Below are 26,725 nucleotides of genomic sequence, written 5' to 3' on the forward strand. Positions count from 1 at the left end.
TATCATATGGGTGGAGACACCATCTTACTAATGTTAAACATCCCTGCCTAAGAAACATTTGTTTTTGTATGGTTAGGATACAACATGATCTGGGGAAGTGGTTAAGGGTTGTTCAAATGAAGATCTTGCCTCTGGACCTGAAAAATGAGAAACATATCGATCCAAGCAAGTCATATTGAGTTGCACTGCACTGGCCGTCATAGATTTAGTTACTGTAGACTTAGGGATTGATTTCTCTCTGAATGCAACTTAGGAAGCAGACATCTTTTCAGAGTGGGTTCACAAATCAAAGCTCTCAAAAACCCTGCTCTGAATAAGGAGAAAAAAAATCATTAAGGTCGCCGGAATGTTTTCGATTAGAAGAAACACAGCACAGCAGCCACTTACTGATGATAAAAAATATATTTATTTATAAACTTTTGTGCATTTATTTTGCTTTTGGGTACAAAACAAAAATGAAGGGCTCTAATAGTCATTCACATTCCTCTCCATGACTTAACATCTTTTTTTTTAAAGTGTCATGTTTTAACACGTGTGTACTAAGACAGATCAAGGCACTTTGACCTCTGAGACTTCAGACAGTTCATTCAATGGCAACAGGCAAAACAGAATTAAACAATAAAACAAACAAAAAAAAACAAAAAAAAAAAAACCTCACCCAAAAAGCTGTCCAAGTCTATCCTCCCAAAAAGAACCTCTAACCCAACTAATGTTTACATACTGGCAAGAAAATGAGCAGACATTAGCACCGGCTCCATCAACAAAAACATTATTCATAAACAAATAATGACATTAAACACAGGGTGAAGGGCCCTACATTCCTTTGGGTGGGGAGACAAATATTAACCATGCACTCGCTGAACTCCCAGTCACATCTCTTCAATCATCCAGAACTCACAACGCTTTCTGCTTTTAAAAAAAAAAAAAAAAACCCACTGTAAACCACTTCTAATCCTATTCCATTGTTTTGAAACAGAAATGACCAAACATGTGCGGTCAATAGCTTTCCTTTGGGAACACATGGGAACTTTAGCCCAATTCTTTTCTCACATGAAGTGTGTGTTTGCTGTCAACACAAAGTGTACACATGCTGAGAACTATGTATTATTTCACTAGAAGTTTCTATTTACAGAGTAAGGTGTGCATATGTCAATCAAACAATCTACACTTGTTTCAAACTGCGATGAAAGCTGTAGTGTGCGTTCACTCTGTTTTGATAGTGTCAGGATGTAATGCCTGTGGTTTTGTGTGTGTGTGTTTTGTGTGAGTACATTTTATCCCACTCCTATGGTCCATTTGCTGGCTGCGTTGTCAGCACTTGAGAGTGGGTAGAGGTGAGTAGGCGGGACCCTAAGGCTGCCCGTGCTCCACGAGTGAGGCAGAGGCTGGACTGGCCAATCAGAAACCTGTTGTTGACCTGGGCCCGTCTCTCGGAATACATCAGAAAGCACCGAGCCTAAAGTCATCCCGTCCAGCGCAGAAAAGCAGGGAGCAGACCGGATGGAATGCAGAACGTGGTCTGAGGGTGATGGGGACATGAGGGAAGTGGTTTAAAAACACTTCAATTACAGACAATTGTCTTACATAAATAATTTCAAGTCAGACAGAGATCTCTGATGACCTTGAGTGTAAAAAACTGCAGTGACCTGCATTTTGATAACTAATTTGTGTGTGTGTGTGTGTGTGTTAGAGAGAGAGAGAGTGCGAGAGAGAGTGCATGAGCGTGTGTGTATCGGTGAGTGAGTGAGTGAGTGAGTGCACGTGCAAGCAAGTGTGTGTGTTTATGAGAGAGATAAGAAGAGGCATTTGGACCTTTACCTTCTCGATCACACAGAGTGGTCAGCACACCCTTGGCCCGCTGGTTCCCTGCCGCTGCCGACTGCATGTAGAGGTTGGCTGCGGTGCTCAGACACCGATTCACTCCGATGCCGTGCTCATAACACTGACCCAGGTACAGCAGTCCTGCACTGTCCTACCCGCACAAACACAAATTCAGCCTTAGTCAGCTGATCTGTATCGTCATGTGTTATTTTTTTATTTGTGTGTGTGTGTGTGTGTGTGTTATTTGTGTTATACAAGCATGTTATTGGCCTTCCATAGGAGCGATGGCTGGAGAGAAGGTCACTCACTCACCCCACTCTGTGCGGCCATCGCGGAGGTACTGGACAGCCTTGCCCTCGTCTCTGGTGGAATCCTGAGAGAACAGCACCCCCAGGTACAACTGAGCCTGCAGCAGAGAGAAGAGAAGTCAGGTGGAGACCCCAAACAAGCACACACACAGGCTTGATTTACCCTGAGATGAGGAAACTCAATTTCGGCTCAATTCACACAGACACACAAACACAGACATAGACAAAGACACACACAGGGTTGATGTATCCTGAGATGGGAAACTCAATTTTGTTTCAATTCTCACAGACACACAGACACACACACACGGTTCATGTATCCTGAGATGGGGAAACTCAATTTTGGTTTCAATATAGCTCAGTTTTTTTAGTTCAAAATACTTTACCCAACTTCCTACATCACTCCATTTCATAAGCTCGATTATATCTGCCTATGAGCACAATGTGCACATTTCCAAAATAATTATGTGAAGCTGAGTAGACTATCCAAATGATTTCAGCCTTACATCGGACGGCTAGAGGAGAAGATGGAGAAATCTGTCGTAACAGCATGACAAAGTCCTATGTTGAGTGTGTCTGCGACTCCCACCTCTGTGAGGCCAGCGGCCGCGGCGCTCTGCAGTAATGTGATGGCCGTGTCCAGGTCCTCTGCCCTCTGCTGCCTCCTGCTGCTCAGGAGGAGTTTGGCACAGCGATACTGAGCCTGCATGTGGCCTGCTGCTGCTGCTCGCCTGTAGAACTGCAGCGCCTAGAGAGAGAGAGATAGAGAGATAAAGAGATAGAGATAGAGAGATAGATAGATAGATAGAGAGAGATAAAGAGAGAGAGATAAAGAGAGATAAAAAGAAAGAGAAAGATAGAGATAGAAAGAAAGAGAGAAAGAGAATGTGGAGAGAATGTGGGGCAACAGTGATGAGAGACTCATGAGAGACTATGAGGCTAAGACCCATAATGCACAGCAGTTTCACACCACGCTATAAGGGCTGTTTCATAGTCTATGCGAGCAATGCAAGGAGGGGTGGACACGTACTTGCATAGCAAAATGTGTGGTCCAAGCTGTTGTAACGCGATACAAGTGTGAGTGCCATGTCATGCGTTTCTGATAGGGGCGTGTCGTCCACATTGACTATGAGAGGGCTCTTGGATAGGAGTGAGCCTAACATTTACAAATGTGTTTGCATAGCCTGTGTAGAAACTATGAAAAAGCCCTCTATGGGAAAAGGAGAACATATGGGAAAGGAGAACAGAGTTTGAGTTTTTCTTACAATGACTACCAACAATACAGCATAGTGGTGAAAACTGTACCAAATGAAAGACCTTAGTCTTGGACAAATCATTTGTATTCATTGAATTGTCATATAATATCCAGTGCAAAATTAGTATGCATTAACTTGAATGGGTCAGCTGTCACACTGGATTATTAAGCAAATAAGAACACATAGTTCATTGTGAACATCGATGTCAAAACTGAACTCCTTATGAATATAAAGTAATCAATCATTTCTAAAAAACATTATACCAAATTATGCCCGTCAGTAAAAATATTAACGGCAGACTAAATCTAAGGTGGCAGCATAAGCATTATACAAAATCATAATTCTAGCACATGGTAATTATAATAATTATAGTACTCTAGAACATAAATTGCCTTTGTTGAGGTAGCCTACATGCAGCATGGCCCATTTGCTGTATCACATTGAACCCAAATCCCCCTTGACAGGTTGGTTGAAAATATAGAAAATGTAGTTTCATAAAACAGAAAAACTTGTTCTAATGGAATGGAAATTATTTTTCCAAACTCCACTGGGCCTGGGTTTTCATCCCTCTGTAATAAATCAAGGTTAATTTCCATTTCAGGAGAAAGAATCTGCCAGGGCTTTGGATAGTCAACGCATGTTGCTCTTTGCTCACTGTGACAGCTTGGCCCAAACTCGCTCATTAAAACAGGCCTACCTTGTTAAGGTTCTTCTGGACTCCTCTGCCCTTCTCGTAGCAGACGCCAACGTTGAACTGGGCTTTACTGTAGCGATGCTGAGCAGCGGCCAGGAAACATGAGAACGCAGCCTCGTAATCACCTGCCTTCGCACTCTCCAGACCTGATACACACATACACACATGAATATATACACTAGATAGATAGTTAGAAACTATCATTGATCCCACCAGTCAGTCTATCAAACCTAGTCTAATTCCCTAACCCCTGAAATGAGCATAAGAAAGAAAAAGATATTTAAAAACTTAAAAAGGTTGAAATCTGATGAGCTGTTTATGCATTGTGCATAAGGAATTGCATTCTTACCAATGATATTGAGAATAACTGGAACGCTAGTGTCTGCCACATGTTTCAGGTTCTCTGTAGCCTCCGTCAGTCTCTCCTCCGGCGTGAGAGAATCCTGTGAAATCTTAAGAGACGATAAGAGGTCAGTGGCCAAATCCCAATCTCTCACCTCACGCACTCACACACTTTGATGCGCGTTCCCACAAACTTGATGAGGGCGTACGGCTGTCCCACTGCAAATTTGTGCTTGAGGGCTCGCTCACACCCTTTTTGAGCCCCTACCCCAAGTCGCTCCCCTGAGCCCTTTCCCCATGTGGACACTTTACTCAAGGGAATGACCCACAATTCATAGCGTTGTGACGTAAAACACAGGGTTACCCAAAGGGAGTCTGGAAGCTTGAAAAAACATCAGTAAACAACTGCCATAAAACGGAAACAGAAACGTGTTGTCAATTTAATGATAGGTGGGTCGCAAGTGCTGTCCCATTGCTAATATTAACGCTTTGTACCCTTACACACTCGCAAATTTAATCACTTACGACTGAGGTCAGTTAAGTGTTAGGGTTCAGGGCTTAAGGGAGAGATTTGGATTCCACAGTTTGACACAGTTACTGCAGGGAATATTCCGGTTTAAAACGGAATATTGGCAATATTCGGTTTGTGCGTGAGTCATTTAAACTCTTCGTTCAGATTGTCATCAATCAATTTGGCCGTATTCCAGTTTCTGGCGCAAACCGAATACTGCCAATGTTCCGTTTAAAACCGGAATATTCCCTGCATGTAACTGTGGTCATTGTTTCAGAGAGAAGAGAGAACAACAGGAAGTTAATGTGGTAGCAGAGCAGAAGGTATCATACCTGTTCTTTCTGCTTTTCAGGTTTGGCTTTCTTGCGGAGTAGGCTGGCATCTGCAAACGACTCCTCTGTACAACAGACACAAAGAAAGTTAACACATGTACTGTATGCTGAGAATATTTTAGATATCCTCTTCCCAACATTACAGGTGTGAAAGTCACTCCATTAAAAAAAATAGCAGATATATGTTCATATTTCATTGCTGACAGTAACTTTTCAATTATGAAAATCAGTGAATAATGTAAATATGTATGATTTTCAGTTAACCCCAGTGTAAGACCGTCCCAGTCTCTGAAAGACAAGATGAAAGGTGGTCTGAGATGGCTGACCTGATAGTGCTGACTCTTGACTCAGTTGTGCCCCCTGCTGGTCACAGTACTCAGAGGCTGTGCTGCTGGAGCTGGAGCTTTGGTCAAGTGTGTTTAGCGCGCCCCTATGACGGTTTAGGCTCAGTGCACCCGGCAGAACATGCCTTGTCAAGTCCTGCTGTCTAGAAACTAATGGGTAGATGGGAAACACACTTAGTAAACTCTGAACAGTTTGGGGAAATTATAAAATGAATTACATTACATAAAATACACACACATATATATATATATATATTAAATCCATTTAAGGGACTCTGTTCACTACAAGTAGAGGAGGCATATACAGGAAAGAAGCCCATGCTCCTTCTTTGTCCAATGAAATCTTTTCACATGAACAGTTTGAAAGTGCTACTTACTGATTTCTAGCAGAATCCGGTAACCACACTTCCGAATGAGCCCCGGTTCCTTGTGCTGTGTCGGCCTGGGGTTCTGCTCACCCACAGAAGTGAACTGCAAGTGGATCCGTTTGCAGATCTGCATGAGGAGAACCGCTGCTGCACCCTATAATATGGAGAGAACCATGACAAATCATCACCACCACCAACACTTCTCCTGGAGTCACACCTCTTATTTGCCATCCCCCCGCCCCCTTTATCTTCTGTTTGCTCACCAAGCCCACAGCATCCAGTGCTGTGTATCGGGGCAGCCCAGTGTAGTAGAACTGAGACGTCCGTTTCCTCCTCCTCTCCTCCCCATCCTCCCTGAGAGACAGAATGACACATAGGATGTGTGACGTGACGTTAGATGACATGACAGGTGTGTTGCGATCCGACACTTAGGCCTTGTGTAGGAAGAGCTATACAGCAGAAACACGCCCGAGAAGAGGCCAATGTGGTTGAGTGAGAGAGAGAGAGAGAGAGAGAGAGAGAGAGAGAGAGAGAGAGAGAGACTGCTCACCTATTGTCTTTGTCTGAGTGGAAGTTGGTGGACAGGAGGCTAGAGGTGTTAATGACTTCATCCTCACGATGGGGACCCTGCGTCAGCCGAAGGGGTGCGTTGCTGTGCCAACGATACAGAACTGTATGGGAGAAAAAGTACAGTTTGACCACAACAAACCAGAAGAGGGAGGGAGAGAGCAATAGAGAAGCACTATACTGACCAATACTCCATTTCTAGCAAGAACAGTAACTTGATCTGCAGGGAGTTAAATTTGGCCCTCTATGGAATTCTACCGCTTGGCCACCCCTTGTACAGTAAATCAACAGAGTTCGTTTCGATGCATCGAGAATATTGGAGAACTTTACACATCTGAATGGGGGCAATCATGAATTTGATGTAGGCCTCACTGTGCACAACTTAAAAAATCTTTCAAGATCCAATTACTACAGGGTATTTAAAGTAACTTTAAGAAATATAATGAGGATTGTGGTAATATCATACTTTTGCACCAACAGCAGGACAAGACCAGAGAGAAGGCTGATTAATGTCTGCCTACATGAACCGTTTTACAAATCCACAAGACTGTCTCTTAAACTGGCGAATATAGCAAGAAACTATAGCTTATGTCACTGTCATTTAACGTTGCAGCCAGCAGCACCAGGCATTTGTATTCAAGCTGATCTGTATCTAATGTTAGCATAATAGAGTGTTATGCATAATGTTAGCGTAATAAAGTGTTATAAATGCAATTTGCCCCGGCTGTCTGTTATGAATGGAGTATGTAAACAATGATCCAAAGTATGCTGCCTTAGCTTCTTGGTACAGGGAGAAGCATGATTAGCTATCTTGCTAGCTACCCAACGATAAGGCAATATGAATGTCCTTCACTTACCCCTGCCGACAATGCCTTGTACTCGCCACATGCTTCCTGGTATTGCCCAAATCCTGTCAATCCACTGCGTATTTCACCCCTAAACAGAGCGAAATTCACTCGAACGTTCTAGCTGGGTTCCATGACTATATTACTGTGCGTAAGATCACAGAGCAAATGTGTGTGCTCACATAGGTCTACCACACTCTCTCAGATGCAAGAGTCACGAGATATTTTGACGGCTATGCCAGCCAACGAAAATCCCCCGGTAAAAGCGAGCCCTGTGTGACGCAAGACATGTGTATGTTTCAACCGAAATGGCACTTCAGCGCCATCTAGTAGCCTAGGCTATTTTTTTTAGAAATGCGAAATAGATGTGCCCGGTAGGCTATGTCGTCCGCTCTTTAAAGTAAAAAGTACTGGTCCGATTTATTTCAAATTTTACTTTTTTTTTCAAAACTGCTTACTCACTAATTTTTGCTTGCCAAACAAATTTCTAAATGTCTTTGAAACACCATAACCCCATACCAAATCTGCAAAACCATACAAATTCTCAGTGTTTGACTTAGTTTTCAATTTCCTAACACACATTTTGCAAAACATCTAACACAATTCTCTACCTAACACACACAAATCTAACAGGAAGTAACTTGATTTCGTTTTTCAAACACAACCAAAATCAAAATGCCACACTTATTCGCCACTTATTCACTCAGTCAGTTCTCAATGTACAAACACTCATTAGGCCTATTCATATTTTTAAGCAATGTGTAGGCTACATGATGTATCCAAAATGTCATATTATGACAAAAGTGTTTATAATGTGAGGCGAATGCACGCTTTAGACATGTGTTTATGACATTTTGAATGTTGTGTGTCATTAAGCTGGAGATTTGAGGGATTTTGCATTTTGTGTGAGCAATTGTGGGTTTTGTGTATTGAGTTTTGAAAAAAAGACACAGAGTTTTGAAAATGTGTGTAAACAGTTGTAAAAACTGTAAGACAAGTTAGAGGGTCACTAAATGTTCGTCCGACAATGTTTGTTCACTCATGGACTAACTTTCTAACAGTAGCTTAGGCCTGTGCCACTGTTACTTGTTATCAATGCAGTAGCCCATGTAAAACTGTTCTTTTTGGGGCTTGGGTCTATTTGAGAGCTCTTGTTCAAGATGAAGTAGGGCTAGGCAATTTTTTTCAAGCAGGTATCTGTTCCACTCAGTCTTTCCTTCTGTCCAAGTATGCTCAGGTGTTTTTCTAGTAGGCCTCAGTTACAGATATGCTTGTAAATTGATGGCAACAATCATGTAGGACACATACAGAGAGAGGAGTGAGGGTGAAACAAACAGACACACACACACAAACTCACACACATTGACATTGAGGATCATTCCTATGCCCATGGGTCTCCAGGCACTGGCCCTAGCCAAACAGCTGTGTCTGGTTGAACAATAAGCCCCCCAGTTACTGGAAATCACGTCTGTGTCTTCAAACAGGGTTTGAGGGGTCAGATACGAGGTAATCATCAAGTTAGTCTGACTTTTGTGTCTCAATGCATGTTGACTCAGTCCACATTTATCAATAATTTTGTTATCATGCTTAATACCCTTTATCAACCTACTGTAGCCATCAGTTTCACAGATCTAATTGCTCTGGTTATGTCAACCCATTCATCATTAGTAATGGATCAGTGTGAGAACCTGGTTGATATATTGAGTATCTGCTACATGTTTATGTATCTGACATTTGGCATCTTTTAATTAATTGTATATGTGTCTGAACCTATTTGTGTGTGCTTCTCAAGTTGTGCATTCATACGACTTTAAAAAGCCAAGATAACTCATTTATTTGACCTACTCTACTTTCCCGTGCTAAACTTTATGACTTTCTCGCTAGCTGCTCGTTTATAAACAAACGGGTTGCCAAGGAATACTGCCAAACATGGGGTGCAGTCTTTGGTTGTTCGTGGAGAGGCCCTTTCATCCTCTGCATTGTTCCAGAGGTCCTTCCCTGAAAGAAGCCCCCACTCCCCCCCCCTTATCCTCGTCCCATACCCCTCCCCTTGGCGAAGGAATGTCAAACTCTTCTCCCCCTGTGAAAAGGAGGAGGGCTTTGGTGGTCTATACTGGACCCATGGTCCCAGCATTCATAATGAAATGATAATACATGCACTGCTGTTGGACAGCAATGTATGTTTCATTTACAATTTGCAGGTATTGGCTTCATTTTTGTCTGAGAAACTACACAGACTTTTAGAGAAACTGGTTCCAACCAATCAATCATTCAGGCCCAGGAGAAAAATAAAGCTCTTCTTTGCACAGTAACCACAGGCATAAAGTGATCTACTTTTAATATAGCACTGAAATACCTCCACCCCAGCATACTTTAATTCAATCCATATTTTTATTAAAAGAAATTAACATGTTTCTCCAAAAATAACAATATCTCCTCCACCACATCTGCTATGGAATGCAACTCCCTCTCTGATGTGTGTGTGTGTGTGTGTGTGTGTGTGTGTGTGTGTGTTTGTGTGTGTTTGTGTGTCTGTCTGTGTATGTGTGTGGTTACATGACTCCCAGTGTTTCTGAGTTTGTGTGAGCAGAGCATGTGTGTGATCAACCAAGATGGGTTGGTTGTCAGTGGCTTATTGAATCTGCCTTGCCCCCCTTTTTCCTCCTGATTTTGTTCTCAGTTTGCATGTGTGCATGTGTGTGTGCGTGTGTATGTGTGTGTGTGTCTGTGTGTGTGTGTGTGTGTGTGTGTGTGTATATGTGTGTGTGTGTGTGTGTGTGTGTGTGTGTGTGTGTTTGGAGGAGTAATGATTGTGAGGGGGCGGGAGTGTTCCTGGACCCCCTCTCCTTGTCTCCTTGGTCACCCTGATAGTCACTAACACAGACTCCCTCTTGCTCTCTCTCCCTCTCGGGCACACACACACTCACTCACTCACACACACTCACTGACACTCGCACACACACACAGGCACACTCTCATGGCCACCACAGAGGAGCAGATCGCTCTCTGTCCAGATGGACCCGAACAGTCTGCGCCTGATACCGGGCCAGGGCCTGACCACAGCCAAAGTGAAGCCCGGCACCAGCAGGCACCGCTCGACAGGGATGAGGAGGAAGAAGAGGAGGAGGAGGAAGAAGAAGGAGCAAACTCAGTGCCCGGGTCGGAATCCGCAAGTCCGGAACATCCCGACCCAGACTGGGTGGAAGAACGGTTCCGGATTGACCGGAAGAAACTTGAGACGATGCTCTACAGTGAGTTTGCATCTTTTCCGTGAAAGCTTCTCTCTCTCTGTGTCGTCTGTGTGTGTGTGTGTGTGTGTATGTTTGTGTGTGTATAAATGCCACCCAGTTGACATGTTGTCCATATACAATAGACTGAGCAAAATATGTTTTTCATGTGTTGATCCACCACCACAGTAGTTAAGTGGTGCGTTCCTTTTAGAGTAAAGTATTAGTGCTTGGCGTGAATTCATGTGGATAACCTGCCATGACTGTCACAGTCGCATGCCTGAGTGATTAACTTCAGTTGTGCCTTATCCATATACATGTTTAAATTCTGTGTAAAACCACCACTTCTGCTCCTTTGGTCAACATAACTGGACAGTTCCTGGGGAAGTTCTTTTTGATGTTGTGTGTGTATTTGAAGTACTCTGGCTGCTGAGATTGATGCCTAATCTAAGTAAAATGGTTGGAGGGTAGGTGGCTGTCTGTCTCTTGACGGAGCGCCTCTAGTTGTTTTATTCATGGCCGTGTGGTGGGGAGTGTGTCTTATCGCCTGACGGCAGCTTTGTGACAAATGAGCGCTCTGTTGGTTTAAAGTGTCTCTGAAAGGCAGGATGACTTCTCCGCGTGATTTACTGAAGGCTGTTTTTCGCTTCAAGGTGGATGTAGACTGTGTTTTGACGGGCGTACTTGTGTAACGTGTGTGTGTGTGTGTGTGTGTGTGTGTGTGTGTGTGTATGTGTTTGTTTTTGTATCTGGTCTTATCGGTGTGCATTCAGTCCTTACTCTGTGGAAGTTTACTGTGTACTAGTTTTTCTTTTGGCAGCAGTATGACATTTTCTGTGGTTAGGAAGTATGTGAAGTTGTTTTTTTGTAGTTTCTCAGTCAAATTGGATGGGGGGTTTCTGCGTCAGTGTTGTCGCAAGTAAAATACCTCCGCTCTGACAAGTTGTTTCTCTGGAGTTACTCACTTGCTTTCTCCCCCTTGCTCACTCCCTCTCTCTCTCTCTCTCTGGCCCACTCTCTTTCCCCTCTCACTCACGCTGATCACTTGCCCATTCTTCAGCGCTGGGCTGCGTAACCCATGGCGATGTGCGGAGGGGGCTGCGGGTTCACCCTAACCCTGTAAATGTCAGTGTGGAGGTGATGCCCTTTAAAAATGTTTACGTTCCTCCACCCCCTGCTTTTGGAGTCACTGCTCAGCAGCGTATTTAAACTAAACACTATTTAAACGTTTGGCTGACTCAAGTCTCAAGCCTCTGGCTATAACTGAGAACCACAATTATGCAGATGTCAGCAAAGCATTAGCGGTAAAGACAGCGAGATAGGGAGAAGGAGGGAGGAAGGGAGAGAGAGAGAGAGAAACTCAAAGTTAAAATATGCAGTTCGGGCCACACAAATGTTGATTCCTCGGTCTACTCTGTTATGACCTATCTTAAAAATTCACTTATTTTATCACATCTCACACACTTGCAAAAAAGGTTTTCCACATTTTCCAATAATTATACCTGTTTTCATGTGTGTTTACTTGGTTTCATTAGCACAGATTTGTTGTATCTGTATGTTTATATGTCAGTTATTATGTTATTCTAACATTTGTACCATAATGTTACTCTGCAATATTTTAGCTCCTAAGGATGGGAAAGGGCTGACAGGAGAAGAGTTCTTTGAAAAGGTGAGGAGAATGATGAAACTTTAGTTTGGACATCATTATATCATAAAATAAATCACATAATATAATGAAAGCCTGCCACAAACAAAGTAATTTCACCCTAATGTCATACAAAGAAATACAATTTGTCACTGATTTTAATGATTTAGTGAGTGGTGGACTGAAATAGCAGCTACAGAGACAGCAATCTCACACAGAGCAGCTACAGAGTTTAGACAGAGTCACCACATTTGTTTCTGTTAGCTTGACATGAATGCAGACGTGGGGAAGGAAATTATGGATAGATCACCTGTTTTGACATGCTAATTACCCAGTGTCTTTGTTGAAAGGGAGCTATCTATTGTATTTGTGATATTGCGTGTGAGAGAATGTGTGTGTGAGAGTGTGAGTGTGAGTGTGAGTGTCTGTGTGTGTGTGTGTGTGTGTGTGTGTGTGTGTGTGTGTGTGTGTGTGTGTGTGTGTGTATGCGTGCGTGCGCTCGCGTGTGTCTGTGTGTGTGTGTGTGTGTGTGTGTGTGTGTGTGTGTGTGTGTGTGTGTGTGTGTGTTTCTCAGCCTCTGTCAGAGAGCCTTTTTCTCACTCTGACACCTGGCTCTGACATCTCTCAAACACTATCTTGTGACAGGTGATGAAGGAAACTAACACCCAGGTGAAATGGCCTTCGAAACTCAAAATTGGAGCCAAGTCAAAGAAAGGTTTGATACCCAAAGAACTGAAAGAAATTTATTTTCACACTTGCTCATCAGTTCATGGAAATGAACTCTTTCTTTTCCTGATCATGATTCACATGCCAGCTTTGCAAACTTTCCTGCAGACCCCCATGTTAAAGTGGAAGGAAAAAAAGAAAATGTGCAACAGGCAAAAAAGAAGATTCTGGAACTTCTGGAGACAAAGGTTACTACCAACGCACAATTAGTTTATCTCTTGCCATATCACACATTAGCCAACACACATCAGCTTGATTGGCTACATGATTGGTATTCTTGTCTTTCTTCCAAAGGTCAACAAGGTCACCCTAAAAATGGATGTCACTCACACTGAACACTCTCACGTCATTGGTAAAGGAGGCGGGAACATCAAGAAAGTGATGGAGCTCACACTGTGTCACATCCACTTCCCCGACTCCAACCGTCACAATGCCACCGGGGAGAAGAGCAATCAGGTGCTGTTGCCAAGTGATCAGACCGTGCCATGGCAACGGCTTTACGATCCGCTATTAATCACATTACTGTCTCGGTGCTATTATGGGCTACACTCAGACAATGATTGTCGAGCAACCTTGTAGTGTCATTTTACAGACTGGGCAATATGGTTGCAATCTGCTTCACATCAGTTTGCTTTCTCTAAGAGAAAAAATCTGTTCCGATGAAGGATGATCCCCCAGAGTTCCAGAATGTGCACGATTTTATAAAAAATATGTTTCCTTTCCTGTCTGCTCAGGTTTCTATTGCTGGCCCAGTTGAAGGAGTGGAGGAGGCCAGGAGAAGAATACGTGTGAGTGTCCCCTTTTGATGACATCAGTCTATTAACAGTGAATGGTGTCATCCAAAGCAACAGTGTTTTGTTATTAATCAGACTCTGACTTATGGATGACAGCTGGGCATGGCAGCTGACAAACAAGTGAGATAAAATACATGGGCTCATTGGCATTTTTCACTGTCACATCAATCCGTACCCATCTGAATCATGTATCAAGAGGAGTGGGCCTGCATACACTCACTCCGTACCCATCTGAATCATGTATCAAGAGGAGTGGGCCTGCATACATCTGCCACTTAGTATCTTATTATCCTGTTTGTCATTATTTGAAAAAATTGAGAATGTCATTGAAACATTAAATTTCACTTTTGTCTCAGTACTTTGGCCACCAGCGTATATGCTAATACAATGCCATGAGCAGTAGGTTTAGTTCATATGTGATACTTTGCTTGTTTCTTGACTTTGCATTTGCCACTCAATTTAAATTAGGTCCTAAAGTGCTCCTGTTGCTTCTGTTCCTGTTACTGGGTTAATGTTTTTCTTGCTCTGCATTAAATGCATACTCTTCATTTTAGCTGTGTTATAATTACATTAGAGATCACTGAGCACACGTGGTTGGCGTATTCTTTCACTCAACTGTGCTCTACAGGATCTGCAGCCGCTGGTCCTGACCTTTGACCTGCCGGTGAACCTGATTTCCGGAGTGCTGCCTGACGCGGGCTCGCCGGTGATTCAGCACGTTGCCCAGGCGTTTGGCGTGAGTGTGAGCTTCCGGGCACAGCCCAAGCTCTACTGCAGCAGCTGTGTGGTGCGTGGTCTGCAAGGCAACAGCACTGCCGTCAAGGTCAGTTACACACACATGCACACACACACACACACACACACACACAAACACACACATAAACACTCGCCCATGTTTATACATAAATATGCACATACAGTATACATACCACGTAACCTTGACTAAGGCAATTACCTACGATACATAGTCAAGATCATGGAAAGTAACACACACACACACACACACACACACACACACACACACACACACAAATAGACAATCTCACATACACACACATATATGCTTGCATCTGTATCTGGCTGTACACAGACGTTATTGGTATGCAACAGCACCCCACCCTGAGTCCTGTCTCCTACAACCCCCCCCCCCCCCCCCTCTCTCAGAAGGCCACCTGCGTACTGATGGAGCTGCTGTTGGGGCCCGAGGCCGCCGTCTCCGGGGCAACGCCGGTGAGTGCGCAGCTGGATGTGACCTCGCAGCAGCACCTCTTCCTCCTTGGCCAGAACGGCACCAACTTCCTGAGCGTCATGCACCAGACGCAGACCCAGATCGTGTTGCCCGACCTCAGCGCCCCACAGAGTGCCCCCTCGCTCCTCATCCAGGGCAATGCCGACGGCGTCTGCCTGGCACGTCAGCAGCTCATGGTGAGTGCGAACATCGCCAGCACAAACACACACACACACACACATACTCACACACACACACACACACACACACACACACACACACACACACACACACACACACACACACACACACACACGACACACAACACGCACACAACACAGCAGGTTCACCAGCAACACTGTTGGGGGCAGACGTTGACCCCTACTGGGCGGGACATCATCTTCAAAACACACACATCTTATCCTACCTAAACACACTCACACCTCCTCTGTTTCATACTGCCTGTTTATTGTCTCAGTGAGTGAGTGCAGTGAATGGGAATTTTGCTCCAGCTCCCCATCTGGGTCTTTTAAACAACGTAGGAAAGTAATAACCATTCTCATGCCACAGATTTGTCAGGAGCACGAGGCATTGATCTCAATGAGCAGACTAGCTTAAGTAATACTTAATAAAGAATAAAGAGTGTGCCGAGAGTGGGAAAAGTTCAGGTTGTAGGAAGTGAAAGTCCTGCCATGTTATCATCACGCTCCCGCTGCGAACCAGCTGATTCCATTCATTAGTTCTGCCTCCTGGTTCAAAAGCTAATTAGACGATCCAGATGGCGGTCTCAAAAAATAGCAAAGAGCACTTCCTCCTTCAGACGTTGGAAATTCCACCTCTGGGCGCCTGCTCGTCTGGTCGTTCCTCGTTTAAATTTGGAATTAGCGGAAAAAAAACAGAGAATTTGGTAATAAGTGAAATGTCATAATTTCCTGCTCAATTTCTAGTGCAGACTCCCTCAGGCTAAGATGCCAGTTTTGAATTATTTAAATGAGAAAACAAGGCCCTGTTTTGCCTATTTAATTGTGTAATTACTTCTGCACAAGTGCTGGTAAAATATTGGTTTATAACAACAACAAGCGCCCTAATTATGTGTTGGGGAAGCTACTGTGAGGGCATAGCTTGGCATGCAACCAATTACTTAACACTTGAAGAAGTTGAACTATACCAAAGCTAGCAAAGGGAAAAACCTAGTTCGGCTAACTAAACCTACATATAAAAATAGTTCTACTTATTCTATTTAGGCATTAAGCTGATGGCCCTTATCCAGAATGACTTACAGAGAGCTCATTACAGGGACAGTTCCCCTGGAGCTGCCTTAAGTGAGTGCTTAGAGGCACAGAAGTGACAGCCCCTGGTATTGAGCCCACAACTTTCTGGCATTTCACTTGGATGTCCAGAAAGTCCAGTGGAATACCTAAAGTGTGGACCAACATGCACTAAATGTAATATACTCAGAAGTGTAATGTGACATTTTAACAACATACAGTATGTGTGATATGAAAATATAACAAAACGAAATACACAAAAGTCACATGTCATCAACACATTTAAAGGGGCTCTAAGAGATATTACCCAGTTTCTAAGCTAAACCATTTTTTGTCACATACAGCAAACATCACCTCACCATCCGCTAGCTGCCTATGCCCTGAATACACTGTAAAAAAAGTAATCTGTGGACAGCCCAGGCTCCAAAAACTGCAACAAATACAACTTGGTTCAGACTGGACTATAAAAACATAACAAACTGTTCCAGCCAATCACCGACGAGATGCACGTTTTAGAGAGTTTCAATTGCAGGGGGGGTGGGGTAGCGAGCTATCTCTCGTTACCCATCATCACTTAGAGCACCTTTAATTTGTTGTTCACAGGTCACACATGAAGAAAGAAACAAAAAACGTTATCTCGAATTCTCTGGTTTCAGAGCATGACAGCACACAGAAAAACTGTTACACTTACACTAAGCTAGATAAACAGCTATAAAGACATATACTGTACACAGACACACACATACTGTACATAAACACACACACACATACACACATACACACACACACTCTAGTTAAACCAACCAAGCAGCCTCTTCCTCCTCTCCTCCTCCTCCAGCTTGGCTTTCTCTGCTGGGGTTGGGTACTTTTGCCCCTCAGGCTGTTGGGTCTGCTGCTCACCCCTGCACACTCTTGGCTGCTATTGTGCCAGTTCAGTATCGGATGAGGCACAGGCTTCTTGCTCTACTGATGCTGAGTCTGAATATCAATGGGACATCTGTGATATCATAAAATGAAAGAAAACCCTCATGTAGAGTAGGCTAAATCTTTAAAAATGGGTGTTCTGGTGCTTTTTAAAATTTTATTCCAAGCAACGACCGAAACAAAAAATGCTGATTATTTAAGCCAAGTGTTGAAATCTGCATCCTTCTGTTGCACACTGCAATCTGTGTTCCTCTGACAGTCTTTCCAGTTCTTCATGTGCCCCTGCCACTCTCTCTGTCCCCCAAGTTCCTTCCTACCTTCCTACCTCCACTAGTTTAAAGAGTGAACGTCACAGCCACAACAGCCTGAAGGCCATGGCCACAATAGCATGCCATGCGGGTAATATAAATGTGTACAGGTGTTGGGGGTCTTGTTTGAGGGCGCTGCATGGGTCCCTGGTGGGTGCTCTGTTGCGGTTGTTTATTCACATCATGACAAACACAGTATGGGTTACCCATTACACAGTGATGCACATGTTAAAGGTACACTATGCACGTTTAGGTATTTTTGTCAAGTGTAGATCTTCCTCTAGTGTTGTGATGTATGTATATGTTACTCTGTTATTGTAAATAGCAAACTTATCCCCCCTGTACACAATGCAATGCTTTTGTTTTGTTTGGAGGTGAATGATTAAATCTATTGACAAGGTAATGTTTCACGATTCATGCCAAATTTGTCGGGGCACCGCTCTTGGGAGTTGCATGGCTGGTTTTCTCGGTAGGGAGTCTACCTACATATTGTCGTATAGATGTGCTAAAGTAGGTGAACGATTCGGCTATTACAAGTTTGTTTACCATCAAATTGGCTTTGTAAAGGTGAAAATATTGCATAGTGTGCCTTTAATATGCATGCACATACACACTATGTGGTATTAATTCTGGAAGGACAGACTTAGGACATACCTATGTAAACAGCGGACACAGTAATGCAATATTTTGTAAGGATGGACAAAATGCTTTTTTGGTTTTTAGGTTTCCCCTTGATTCAAATTTCAAGATTCAGAGCCACTTTCTCTTATGCTAAGATGTGCCAGCCGACTGATGAAACTCTTATGTGTGGCAAATTGAGGGCATTAATATGTTAAGCCAGAAATCCTGCCAAGGACCAATTCTGGCAGGCACACTTGACCTGCTGATCGACTGAACTGGCCTGATGCCCCCTGTATCTCTGTGATCATGTAGGACTGCCTGCCAGTGTGCCTGATGTTTGACATGAAGGAGGACGGGGAGACGGACCCGAGGAAGCTGGCCCAGATGATGCAGAGCCTCGGGGTCTTCATTAGTGTCAAGCCCAAGGTCAAACAGGCGGCCAAGGTAGCCCTCCACTCCACCTAATCACCATAGCCTGTGTATGACTGGACTGCAAAGCACGTGTGTAGTCTTGAGGAGTGTCCATTTCCTATTACTTCTTCCTGCTACTCTGTGGGTAGTGTGTTGCATGCCATATTTTCTTTCTCTGGTTAAATTAGAGGGCAGCTGTTTTCTGTAGTTATGGGGACACATATACACATCTAATATCTGGCCTTTGTGACTATCCCCCCCTCTTGTAAAATGTAAAATGTCTTCCTCTGTAATCATAAATGAGGAGATAGGAGATATGAAACAGAAGTGTTGTGATTGGCATGAAGGAATGCTTTGTTTGCCAGTCTGCGGTGGTAAAGGGCCTGGAGAGGAACATTGCCAGTGTGTATGAGGCCAGGCGCCTGCTGCTGGGGCTGGACTCCAGCGAGGGCTCTGGGACAACCAAGCCCATTTGTGACCCTCTGCTGGCTGGCAACGGCCTGGCCAGCTACTGGCTCAACATGCTAATGCAACAGCTGCGCCTGAATGACACTGGTGAGTGTGTGAGTGTGTGTGTGTGTGTGGATGTGTACTGTATGCGTGTGTGTATTTGTGTACATTTGTGCACACATTATCTTATCTGAATCTAGTTACTTAAATATTGTATATGCTATGGACCCTCCTGTGAGTCTGGAATAAAGATTGATTTGAATTGAATCTGGCACCCCCAGGTGTAGTGCCCTCTCCTGATGGCGGGATTAGCTCGCTGTTGCCAGTTAAGCCACGCCCTTCACCTCCACCTGGTCTCTCGTCGCCGTCAGAAGAGGGGAGGATGGGAGGGCTGAGGGGAACGGACTCCAAATTGGAGAAGGTCAGTCTGAATTTCAAAGCTGGACGTCTTTTAAAGCAGCACTAAGGAGTTTGGATTTAAAACTAGCAAGCTAACGACATAAAAAGTATGCAGAAACCCTGCAAACACCTACAACAGCACAGCTTGCACTGGTAAAAGCCTCTTAGCATGCTAAATGTGGTTGATGATGTCATGCTGTGAAAGCTTTTATATTTTCATGGGGTGGTCCAACCTGCACCACAGACTTACGTCCTGTTCAGCCTGCGTGGCTAGTAGAACAGTTGACTGGTGCTTTGAGTGAAAGTTTTTGAAAAATGTGAATGTGTTCACGTGGATAAATGGACTACATAGTGAGAATTGGTCCCCTACAGATCCCTGAAAATGAGGACCAGCCCGTCTTATCAGAGGGTGAGGACGCCGGTCATCAGAAGACTCCGGAATTCACCGATGTCATGGAGGTTGTCGTGAGGACAGCAGGGTCAGTCAGAAGAGCCAGCCTATCAGATGCCTACAGAGACCTGAGCCATGCGAGGTATTCATAATGATGAGGATGTGCTTCTGCATCATTTTCCATTCTTTCCAGGGTGTCTTGAAGTCCTTCGGCATGTTCAGTCTTACAACACATTTTAATTCCAAACTGTCTGAGAATTTAAATGTCTTTCCCTAATATGCGATGCCCTCTTTCCAGAGAGTCTAGAACCCCCTTCGGCATGTCCAGTGCACATTGGGTGATGTGACTCATGCACGTTACGTGGGAATGTAAATGTCTCGTCTATTAATATCTGTTGCCCTCCTCCACCCTGTAGACTCCTGAGGGCCGAGATGGAGCCACTGAACAGGAGGCACGACAGGCGATGCAGCCTGAGGTTCACCCCCTCTCTGGAGACATGCTCAAACGCCAGCAACAACGAGGTACTGTACGACACACACACACCCGCACATACACACACACACACACACACACACACACACACACACACACACATTGACAGACAAATTAAAGGAAAAACAATGAGCACGAGGACAGATAAGAAATAATCTATGCACTGCTAGGTCAGGGCCAATGAATTAAAGATGCTGTGGCGCATCCACGGCAAATTGAGTTGGCAGGCAGACAGTTTACACCTCGAGAGTGACAGCACAATTAGTGTCGGGCGTGTGGCGCCCTTAGGACATCAGCGCTGTAAACTCAAATACAGCGTCCCAGCGGCTTAAGAGAAACGGTTTGTTGTTCATTTCCAAGCTTTCACACTGTCAACATTATCTGGCTCTCGTAGGCCTGAGGGGGATTTCTGAAGCTTGGCTTTGGCTCCGAGATGAATATTCAAAGTCAGTAGCTTTTCCTCCACTTTGAAAGTAAATTGAAGTTGCCCTCGAGTGGATGCAGTGAATTATTGTATTTGCCTTGGCTAAAACAGTTTCTGCAGGAGTAATGAAGCCGCACTCTTGACAGGAAGTGCCAATGCCAAGAACAATAAAAAGACAGGAAATCTAGTTTCCACACTTCTCTTCTCGAGAGAAGGTGTAATTAATTTATTGTTTTGTTAAATTATTTGTATATGTGTGTGTGAAATTTATTTATTTCTTTGCAGGATGAATACCATGACTATGAGAGGAAGAAACAGCTCGCAAACCAAGGTGTGATTTATGTTCTTTATGGTTTGGTTGTTTTGATCAGGTTCGATACTATTTTGCGTGTTCCTGTGCAATGACAAGAATGCATGTACTTTTTAATACCGAACATTATCGTGAACGTTCATTCCACCATCACTCAGCACAGAGATATTAAATATGGCACGGAATCATACTGTGCTGTGTGCAACTGTTCTGTGGTCCAGCCCTGCATCTGTTTTGTATTTATATCATTGATTGAGGAACGAAATGCATTAATTTACTGGTATATGCCATCGTGCCCCAGTGGTGATTAAGGGAGCCCATTCGGCTCTGCCAAACGGGTGATGAAGGGGATCCATTTAGGTGGGACTCGGTGCCAAATAGGTAATGGAAGGAGCCCATGCAACCATGGTGGCGTGCCAAAGACATAACAGAGCGAGGCTGCACCACCCACTAATTATCACTGCACATGCGCACACACACACACAGAGTTCCAAACTGTTTATCATTTACAATGAGGAATATTGTGGTGGTTCTTTGCCAAATGACAGCAAGTCCCTTCACTGTGTGCAGTTTAATGGGATTATAAATTAGGAGTCTGAATAAACCATCTGCTATGTCCAAACACACACACACACACACACACAAAGAGAGTCACAGGTCCTCTGACAGGCAGTTATTAAGTTGTTTAATTAGGCTTCAGGTGTTAAATAATGCAACTGGATTAATACGTAAGCCTTTTCAATTACCACAGAGTTCTCAACACTGGGCTTCTGAGAGGGATATGCATGCTGGTTGTTTTCCATTCATAGCTGTGTGTACATGCACGTTTTTATAAATACAAAATACACACATGCATGTTTTTATAAATACAGTACTAAATAAGTAACCTATAAATACAAATAAAGTAACCTATTTTATGAATACAATTAAAGTAACCTAAACTAACCACAGGAAATCCAGGTGTGTGTGTATGTGTGTATTTGGATGTGCATACGTAGTGTTTCACCTGTCCCGTGCATGTTGAACGTGTTTTGCAGCTATGCAGAAGAAGCCGGTGGTGACGGAGGTGCGCACCCCCACAGACACCTGGAGTGGCCTGGGCTTCTCCAAGTCCATGCCGGCCGAGGCCCTCAAGGAGCTGCGCTCCGTCAGTCGCCGCTCCTACCGCTCCTACCTGGGCAGCCAGCAGGTGTGTGTGTGTGTGTGTGTGTGTCTCCCGCCAAACCCTGAGAATACACAGTATTCCGTCACACACACTTGGCTAACACCATCCATATTTGAAATCTGAAGCACAGTATGTTTGATGGGCACTTCATTTGCACACTAAATCCAATGAAGTAGCTCTTTAGCTAAGTGCACATACTCAAATGGGAGCTAAGCAGAAGATTAATAAAGCTTGGCTTTAGTGTATGTAAGTGCTAGCAAAGTATCTTACAATTACAGGCTGGTAAAGGTGCCTTTTTCAGTCCACAGTGACTAAGACCGAAGTGTCCTTGTTGACATATCACTGCATGTGCCTCATTCTGTGTGTGTGTGTGTGTGTGTGTGTGTAGCCATCATGGACACAGGCAAGTGTAAAGGATCGGATGTGTAACGGCAGCGACTCCGAGAACTGGAGAGAGCGGCGAGGCTCGGCATCATCAGCGTCTTCTGCCACTTCTTCGTCACCTTCATCCTCATCGTCCTCCTCTCCCTCCTACTCATCCCCCGCTACCTCCAGCTCACTATTTGGGTCTGCAGCAAGCAGAGGGCATGTTGACAAACCCTGTAAGTACAATTTGTGCATGACTAAGTCTGTGTGTGGGTGTATGTGTGTGTGTGTGTGTGTTTGTGTGTGTGTGTGTGTGTGTGTGTGTGTGTGTGTGTGTGTGTGTGTGTATGAAAATAAATGAGTTATTGTTGTCTCTCCCTCTCTTCCCACCTCTCCTCTCTCAGAGCAAACACACAATAAAAGAGTGTGAGGGCATCCCCTCAACTGATGAGTGCTCAATAGATAATCATGAGCAGGCATAGTATCTAAGCCAGGTGTTGGTTCTGCTGTCCCACGGGACGTATTTAATCCGAATGAATAAACACCAACGCGCTCACTAAATCAGGATTATTTGAGGCCCTCTGAGGTTGCACTGACATTTCCATTTGGTTTACAACTTTCATCAGGCTTCTCGGAGTTTCTTTGTGTTTGTGTTGATTTGCGTCCGGGGATTGTTTGTGGTTTTGCAACCAAAATTAACTGAGCGAAACAAATAAATAAACGCAATAGAACACTCTGTTTTTATCTCATCCTTCTCTCCTCTCATCCTTCTCGCTCCCGTCCATACAAACAACCTCATCAAAAAAGCTTTGACTCGGGAGACTCTTTCCTCCAGGTCTGTTTCTGTCTGTCACTAGAGCCCTTTCAGACAACTTTGTGATGTGGACTGGAAAGCTTAGGTTTGCCACCACAGATTTATTCCCTCGGGTTGTTTACATTATGGACTAGACACATCACACACATTAAACCTTCTCAGCACTCATTGAGAATCGTTTTTTATAGCATTTTGCTCGCAGCTTTTATGAACCTCATTGGCTATGCTGTGAAGAGAGGACAGAAAATAGTGAGCTTCTCCATCTCTTCTCTCCTCCACCCTGCAGCTGAGAGCAACTCCAACTGCGGCCACCATTTTGAGGTGATGTCCTCAGCAGGCAGACCTGGGACAGGTGGAGCCCCGGGCCACCTCCCCGAGCCGGACGATGACCTTCCTGAGCTGCTGAGCCAGCTGGGTCTGGCCAAATACATTGATGTGTTTCAGCAGCAGGAGGTGAGAGAGAAAGACACACACACACACACACACACACACACACACACACACACATACACACACACACACACACACACATACACACACACACACACACACACACACACACACACACACACATACACACACACACACACACACACACACACACACACACACACATACACACACACACACACACACACACACACACACACAAAAAGATCTCAAGCAGCAGGACCATGCCCTGTAGCTTTCAATGACAACAATAACGCATTATGCACACAACACAGTGGCGTAACTATAGTAGGTGCAGCAAGTGCAGTAGCACCAGGGCCCGTGACCTCCCGGGGCCCGTCGCTACCCCCGCCCTGCCTCCTTTTTTTTAGAACATTAAGAATCAAACTATCAAATAAAAACGGCTAAATCAAATTACCATCTTTCTTTGTCGTCATACTGTTTCGCCAGAGTTTCTTTCTTTCTACTGAGATGCAGCAAGGATTTCTGGGTAGGCTAAGTGATTTGTTGTGATTTTTTGAATGGATGGTGGCTGCTCATTTCAGTCATCGTTCCGACCAAAATGCCCTTCAAACACGAGAGCGGCTGCAAGAAGCGGCAGGAGCGTAAAGAGCAAGGTGAAAGGGTGGCAACCAAGAGTGACCGTGAGGACAGGACACCTAGTAGCAGCAGCAGCAGTAACTCTAAACAGTCATGCAACAGGTAGGCTAATCTCAGGAGCAGGCTACAGCCTAACATCAAACATACAACAGGTTGGATATGTCCTAGTAATCAACAGAGCATTACATATTGGGAACATCGTTGACAATTTTGCACAATGAAAGGCTCGTAAGATGGCCTCCTTCTAATGGCCTAATTCACGCATATTGGGGATTGTATGCATATGAATGATTTTATTTGGTTTCTGCACGGTTAAATAAGTTAGGCTACATTAAGTTTTGTTTCTGCGCAGTGTGAGTTTATAAGCAAGCAATCTATGCTTGCAGTTTCAGCAGAGGGTTGAAGAGGCGCATTGAGCGAATTGAGTGTTCCCATAATTCCATGCGAGTTGATGTTAAGTATAAGTAAGTATATATACTTTTTTGATCCTGTGAGGGAAATTTGGTCTCTGCCTTTTATCCAATCGGTGAATTAGTGAAACACAAACAGCACACAGTGAACACACAGTGAGGTGAAGCACACACTAATCCCGGCGCAGTGAGCTGCCTGCTTCAACGGCGGTGCTCGGGGAGCAGTGAGGGGTTAGGGGCCTTGCTCAAGGGCACTTCAGCCGCGGCCCTTGAGCAAGGCACCTAACCCCTCACTACTCCCCGTTAATGCAGTAATATTAGATTACCCTGACCTGCAGGCTGTTAATAAAATTATTTTTAATGTTTTCACATGTAATGGATCCTATGTAGTCGTGTGTTTTTTATTTGAAATTGTAATCTGTAACTACTAAACTACTTTGGTGCCTCAGGCCCTTTGCATAAACAATTGAAGTCACCCTTAATGTGTATTGCATGTATCATAGCTAATTCATCCTGGTCCAAAGTATGTCGGTATGGGACCCACGTAGCGCTCTTGCACCTGGGCCCAGCACTGGTTTGTTACGCCACTGACACAACATTAATGCATAAACATACTATCTTCTACCACCAAATAGACTTTATATTCTCCTCTCTCTCTCTCTCTCTCTCTCTGTATTCCTCTATCCCTCTTCTCTCTCTGTCTGTATTTCTCTATCCCTCTCTATCTCTCCCAACAGATTGATTTTCAGACATTTCTGACCCTGTCAGATGAGGACCTGAAAGAAGTGGGTGTGTTGACGTTTGGCGCACGGAGAAAGATGCTTCTGGCTATCACAGGTGAAAAGGGCTCAGATGCTGATTTGTGTGTGGGTGCTTGGTGTCGGTGCTTGGTGTGTTGTACATGTTGTAAAGCCTGTTGAGACAGGACAAATGTCCAGCAAAGTATTACAGTTTTTTACATTTTACATTTTATAAATACATATTTTAATTGCTCCTCTCTCTCCCTCACTCACATAAGACCTTAATAAAAATAAGAAGAAAGGACTGGAGCCACCCGCAGTGAAGGCGGGGTATCTGGAGGGTGGGGCCAGTGGGCGACTGCCTCGAATCGTGGATGTGGACATAGCGGCTCAGAGCAACCATTGGTGAGGGGACCTGTCAATCATCAGCAATCAACACTGGCAGACCAGGACCCCAGTTATCCAGAATAGAAAAACTGAAAGGAAAGGAAACTGCAGATGCAAATGCTGATTTGATATCATCTCTGAAGCTGGTGCTGACTGAGCTATGGACTGTGTTGACAAAGTGTAATGCATTAGGCATATGTGAAGACATGTTTCTTTCCTAGAATCTTTTTATCTTTTATAATACATGCAATCTTTGTTTTTCCTTCTTTTTCATTTCATTTATATGTGAATTCAGGCCTTGTGCCATATGCAGTGTACAGAAACAAAAATGGGAATGCATCCTGAAAGCGATTAAAAGTCCTTAGTGATGCCAGCTCTTTTTTCTACCCTCAAGCAAAGACATCTTGTTTATTTCACAGACATTTTGTTCATATCATACCGCCCTCTGTGACCTGGGCAAATGGATAGATGTTTGATGTTAAACAAGATTATGTTTGTGTGCCTGGAAGACGATCTCATCTATCTTCTTTTACGCCCTCTCTCTCTTTTAAAATTGATTAAGAAATGCTTGTTTTCATGGTACTCTCAAATAATTAGCTGCGAGTCTCTAAACGTCACGCTAGGGGGCAATGTTGTCATCTGAAGATTCGGTATTTCGCATTAATTTTTCGCGCATCAGCAACCGCCAAAGCAGTCGTAATACAATTAAGTTTACAGAGCGTTTGAATTATAAGATGGTGTTTAATTCGTTCAATCCATTGTTAAATAAATACATTACCATATTAA

General features: G+C 44.0%; 2 protein-coding genes across 3 annotated transcripts; one reads left to right on the forward strand and one right to left on the reverse strand.

The window, feature by feature from the left end:
* Positions 1–387: 387 nt before the first annotated feature.
* Positions 388–7,638, reverse strand: dele1 (DAP3 binding cell death enhancer 1). Its single transcript, XM_048231813.1, is given in 13 exon segments — positions 388–1,519; positions 1,819–1,972; positions 2,134–2,151; positions 2,153–2,227; positions 2,719–2,877; positions 4,083–4,225; positions 4,429–4,531; positions 5,265–5,329; positions 5,591–5,758; positions 5,986–6,130; positions 6,240–6,330; positions 6,527–6,647; positions 7,401–7,638. Coding segments are annotated over 13 exon segments (1,518 nt in total). The 5' UTR covers positions 7,432–7,638; the 3' UTR covers positions 388–1,274.
* bicc2 (bicaudal C homolog 2) lies at positions 2,140–26,725 on the forward strand. Of its 2 annotated transcripts, XM_048231805.1 has the most exons (20): positions 2,140–2,215; positions 10,356–10,639; positions 12,238–12,284; positions 12,906–12,975; positions 13,095–13,174; positions 13,281–13,442; positions 13,721–13,774; positions 14,409–14,603; positions 14,945–15,205; positions 18,442–18,573; positions 18,906–19,095; positions 19,272–19,411; positions 19,762–19,922; positions 20,197–20,302; positions 20,983–21,028; positions 22,045–22,196; positions 22,561–22,774; positions 23,639–23,805; positions 25,550–25,649; positions 25,831–26,725. In XM_048231805.1, exons 2-20 carry the CDS (start codon positions 10,366–10,368, stop codon positions 25,959–25,961), a joined length of 2,682 nt encoding a protein of 893 aa, XP_048087762.1. In that variant the 5' UTR covers positions 2,140–2,215; positions 10,356–10,365; the 3' UTR covers positions 25,962–26,725. The 2 variants fall into 2 exon arrangements, with proteins under 2 accessions (XP_048087762.1, XP_048087761.1); XM_048231804.1 differs by lacking the exon at positions 2,140–2,215 and having other exon boundaries at positions 10,203–10,639.

The sequence above is a fragment of the Alosa alosa genome, chromosome 21, assembly GCF_017589495.1.
Source record: "Alosa alosa isolate M-15738 ecotype Scorff River chromosome 21, AALO_Geno_1.1, whole genome shotgun sequence".
Taxonomy (NCBI): domain Eukaryota; kingdom Metazoa; phylum Chordata; class Actinopteri; order Clupeiformes; family Clupeidae; genus Alosa; species Alosa alosa.

Bases quoted from the DNA above. Each gene is read 5' to 3' on its own strand.
- bicc2 (XM_048231805.1), top strand. From the start codon at position 10,366: ATGGCCACCACAGAGGAGCAGATCGCTCTCTGTCCAGATGGACCCGAA. The intron at 21,029-22,044 runs GTGTGATTTATG...CGTGTTTTGCAG, and splicing joins GAAACAGCTCGCAAACCAAG to CTATGCAGAAGAAGCCGGTG. The intron at 22,197-22,560 runs GTGTGTGTGTGT...GTGTGTGTGTAG, and splicing joins CCTACCTGGGCAGCCAGCAG to CCATCATGGACACAGGCAAG.